At 46.9% G+C, this 5,000-nt stretch overlaps 1 protein-coding gene across 5 annotated transcripts in view; it reads left to right on the forward strand.

The window, feature by feature from the left end:
* The window catches only part of rfx5 (regulatory factor X, 5), a 20,766-nt gene that overhangs the window by 9,276 nt on the left and 6,490 nt on the right, over positions 1-5,000 (forward strand). For 4 of the 5 annotated variants that reach the window (XM_078267990.1, XM_078267986.1, XM_078267989.1 and 1 more), the window contains exons 10-11: positions 832-963; positions 4,363-4,674. In XM_078267990.1, coding sequence (XP_078124116.1) covers positions 832-963; positions 4,363-4,674 — 444 coding nt within the window. The remainder of the gene's footprint in view (positions 1-831; positions 964-4,362; positions 4,675-5,000) is intronic. The other variant, XM_078267991.1, reaches the window with a different exon arrangement.

Consider the following 5,000-nt stretch of genomic DNA (forward strand, 5'->3'; position numbering starts at 1 on the left):
GAACGATGACGTTCAGGTCGTGCGTGTTGGTGGCCATGAAGTTGTGGCCCTCCTCCCCACGGGGTTCTCCAGAGTCTGGTAGGACCAGGCTAGTGTAACAGAGTCTGCTAGGACCAGGCTAGTGGACCAGAGTCTGGTAGGACCAGGCTAGTGGACCAGAGTCTGGTAGGACCAGGCTAGTGGACCAGAGTCTGGTAGGACCAGGCTAGTGGACCAGAGTCTGGTAGGACCAGGATAATGGACCAGAGTCTGGTAGGACCAGGCTAGTGGACCAGAGTCTGGTAGGACCAGGATAATGTAGCAGAGTCTGGTAGGACCAGGCTAGTGGACCAGAGTCTGGTAGGACCAGGTTAGTGTAGGAGAGTCTGGTAGGACCAGGCTAGTGTACCAGAGTCTGGTAGGACCAGGATAATGTAGCAGAGTCTGGTAGGACCAGGTTAGTGTAGGAGAGTCTGGTAGGACCAGGCTAGTGTGCCAGAGTCTGGGAGGACCAGGCTAGTGGACCAGAGTCTGGTAGGACCAGGCTAATGTAGCAGAGTCTGGTAGGACCAGGCTAGTGGACCAGAGTCTGGTAGGACCAGGCTAGTGTACCAGAGTCTGGTAGGACCAGGTTAGTGTAGGAGAGTCTGGTAGGACCAGGCTAGTGGACCAGAGTCTGGTAGGACCAGGATAATGTAGCAGAGTCTGGTAGGACCAGGCTAGTGGACCAGAGTCTGGTAGGACCAGGCTAACCGCTGCACAACCCTGCAGAAAATGTATTTTTTGTTGGTCTAAACGCGCTCCTTACTGATGATCTTTCACGGCCGCTCACTACTTCCTGTCTGTCTGCAGAAGGAACTGGGAGACTCTTCCTCCTCGTCTTCACTGAAGCTGCCGTCTGGAGACAAATCAGCTGCGAAACCTTCGTCACTGGACGGTCCGCCTCCTCCCTCCTCTTCCTCGTCCTCCTCTCTGCGTCCTGCGGTACGTCAACACCGTTTTGATCATGCTGTATTTTTAACAGTGTGGGCAGCATGAGGAGAATAATGTGTTTAAACATGTAAACATGTTCTAGTAGACACACATAATACAAGTAAGAGCCTGAAAACTAAATGGGTCTTCTTTCAAAGTGAAATAACTGGATCAGCTCTGACCTTCTCGAGTTTTCGGACATTTTTCGGCAGGGACCTTTACAGTCTTCTGGCTCTTTACCTTTCTTAGGAGCCAAAGTTATCAAAGCCTCATTTATATCCAACTTTAACCCATTCACAATGCAGCGTTACATCTCTAATAATAGGTCTCCTTTAAAAGTGATTTTGTATCTTTTTATATTATACTTTGTATGTGGAATTGTCAGGCTTTGTTGATTTAGTTATGACTGAACATATCCTGTCTATGTTGTATGTGTATGTTATGTGTGATGTCTTTAATCTACTGTGACCTTGAATTTCCCCTTGGGGATCAATAAAGAATCTACCTACCTACCAACCTACCGACCAATGTACCTACCTACTTATCTACCAACCTACCTACTTACCTACCTACCAACCAACATACCTACCTACCTACCTACTTACCTACCTACCTACCTACCTACCTACCTACCAACCTACCTATCAACCAACCTACCTACCAATGTACCAACCAACATACCTACCTACCTACCTACTTACCTACCTACCAACCAACCTACCAACCAACCTACCTACCAATGTACCTACCTACTTACCAACCTACCTACCTACTTACCTACCTACAACGTACCAACCTACCTACCAATGTACCTACCTACTTACCTACCTACTTACCTACCTACCTACCTACCTACTTACCTACCTACCTATCTACCTACCAATCTACCTACAACGTACCAACCAACCTACCTACCAGTGTACCTATCTACCTACCTACCTACTTACCTACCTACTTACTTACCTACCTACCTACCTATCTACCTACTTACCTACCTACCTACTAAGGCTGAGCAATTAAATCGATATTTTTTCTCCCAAGAAAGTATCGATTTTTAAGCCGCGAGTAACGATACATAAGTCCCATTCAATCCCCCGTGTTTACCCCCGTTCACGTTGCAGGAAGAGCGATTTGGTCAGCCAGCCGCTAGTGTCGCTGTAGAGCAAGTTACCCGTACTAACGTTACACAGACGCCGACGTCTACGGGCGCTGACACACAGAGACGATTAGCGTCCGTCTGACCGTCTGGCGAGGTGGGTGACTCGAGTCTGTTCAGTGTTTTCCGTGCCATCGTCCGTTGGAGGAGCCGTCGGCCTTCATTTTGGAATGAGCGGATGAGCCTCTCAAAATCTGACGAAAATCTTTTAAACTGACCTTTGTCGATCTGAAATGAAGACAGATTCAGCAACTGCACGGCCTGTTTCTCTCTCCAAATGTTTTCAGAATCACGTTTCGGTGAAATATTTTAGTACAATATGAGATCGTATTCTGAACAAGCCGCCATGACAGTCTGGCTGTGAATTTCCGGAGAAAAATGACCATGTGACGCGTTTGTCCAATCAGCTGCCGGTTTTCATTTTCTGGGAAACAATCAAGACTGTTAATGGAAACTATACAGAGCAGCGCCGCCTGCTGCTATGGAGACGTATTACGTTTCACGCACGGGCAGAGCGTACGCTCAAGTCGGCGTTTCTTCGGTGTGTTCTGAGGAGAAGCCATGCTGCTATGTTTACTTACCTGGTGGCTAGACTGGCTGCCTCATATGTTCAGTGTCAAGCTAAAAAAGCTGTCAAAGAAACTGTTCACAACAGGCCACTTGCTGCACCTTTTAACTCTGCATTGTTGATTGGAATACTGCACGTTATTTACTTTTCAAAGGCCTGTAAGCTTTCAATAAATGGAGCTGATTTTCTCAACACATCTTTGATTCATTTTGTCCAGCATTTGCAAGCTGTAGACTCTCTGTCCAGTCAGAGACATATATTGTGTAATTGAGGTTTTTAGTTTTCAGTTCAATTAATTAAATCCAAGTAAATTGGTGTATCGAATTATATCGAATCGTATCGTTGGCTGAATATCGTTTATCGTATCGTGAGATTAGTATATCGCTACAGCCCTACTACCAACCTACCAGCCAACCTACCTACCAACCTACCTACCAACCTACCAGCCAACCTACCAGCCAACCTACCAACCTACCTACCTACCAACCAACCTACCAACCTACTAGCCAACCTACCTACTTACTAACCTACCTACCAACCTACCTACCTACCTACCAACCAACCTACCTACTTACCTACCTACCTACCTACCAACCTACCTACATAGCTACTTACCTACCTACATAGCTACTTACCAACCTACCTACTTACTAACCTACCTACTTACCAACCTACCTACATAGCTACTTACCAACCTACCTACTTACTAACCTACCTACCAACCTACCTACCTACCTACCAACCAACCTACCTACTTACCTACCTACCTACCTACCAACCTACCTACATAGCTACTTACCTACCTACTTACTAACCTACCTACCAACCTACTTACTTACCTACCTACTTATTAACCTACCTACATAGCTACTTACCTACCTACTTACTAACATACCTACCAACCTACCTACCTACCTACATAGCTACCTACCTACCTACCAACCTACCTACATAGCTACTTACCTACCTACATAGCTACTTACCAACCTACCTACTTACTAACCCTACCTACTTACCAACCCTACCCACATAGCTACTTACCTACCCACATAGCTACTTACCAACCTACCTACTTACTAACCTACCTACTTACCAACCTACCTACATAGCTACTTACCTACCTACATAGCTACTTACCAACCTACCTACTTACTAACCTACCTACTTACCAACCTACCTACATAGCTACTTACCTACCTACATAGCTACTTACCAACCTACCTACTTACTAACCTACCTACCAACCTACCTACATAGCTACTTACCAACCTACCTACTTACTAACCTACCTACCAACCTACTTACTTACCTACCTACTTATTAACCTACCTACATAGCTACTTACCTATCTACTTACTAACCTACCTACCAACCTACCTACTTACCTACCTACCTACATAGCTACCTACCAACCTACCTACCTACCTACATAGCTACCTACCTACCTACCAACCTACCTACATAGCTACTTACCTACCTACATAGCTACTTACCAACCTACCTACTTACTAACCTACCTACCAACCTACATACCAACCTACCTACCAATGTACCTACCTACATAGCTACCTACCTACCAACCTACCTACATAGCTACTTACCAACCTACCTACCAATGTACCAACCTACCTACCTACCATTTCTATCTATCCATCCATCTACCAATCGTACCTGTGCCTTGTTGCAGGTGGAGGCCTTCATGAAGCAGTTACCCAGAATCCTCCCTCGGAGCTCCCTCCCCGATAAGACGCCGCTGTCGGTCCGCTCCTCTCCACCCTCGCTGGTTCCCAAAGACGCCTCCGGTGTCGTCGGCGGGGGGGCGTCCGGACCCGGAGGCCCAGTGGCCGCCGCCGCCAACAGTGGCGGCGTGAAAGTCATCGCCATGGCGACGCTACCGCAGCAGCAGGGCGGGCCCGTCCCGGTGATGATCCTGCCTCAGGGCTGTCTGGCGTACGAGCGGGAGAAAGTCACACCGCCGCCGTTGCCACCGCAACCCAAGGTTTTTATAGTTATCATTATTTCAACTCAAGTATCAACGACGTCACGAAAAGTGAAGAAAAACTAAACCATTCGGTGCTGCCTACACCGTGTTATCCTCCTGCTAGCGTTAGCACCCAACAGGCTTAAACAGGGCAGGTTTTAAACGTCTTTTTAGCCTCTAAACAGGCTCTAAATGTCATTACAAGTGCTCCCCATGTGCAGTGATTCCTTCTGAGGGAACACAGGGAATCTGACTGGAATATTGGATTGTATGTTCAACAATCGACTAGTGTGGACTTGACCGGAAAACAGGAAATAAACAGAGCTATGTGCTGGCTGGATTAA

Source organism: Sander vitreus, chromosome 14 (assembly GCF_031162955.1).
Source record: "Sander vitreus isolate 19-12246 chromosome 14, sanVit1, whole genome shotgun sequence".
Lineage (NCBI taxonomy): Eukaryota > Metazoa > Chordata > Actinopteri > Perciformes > Percidae > Sander > Sander vitreus.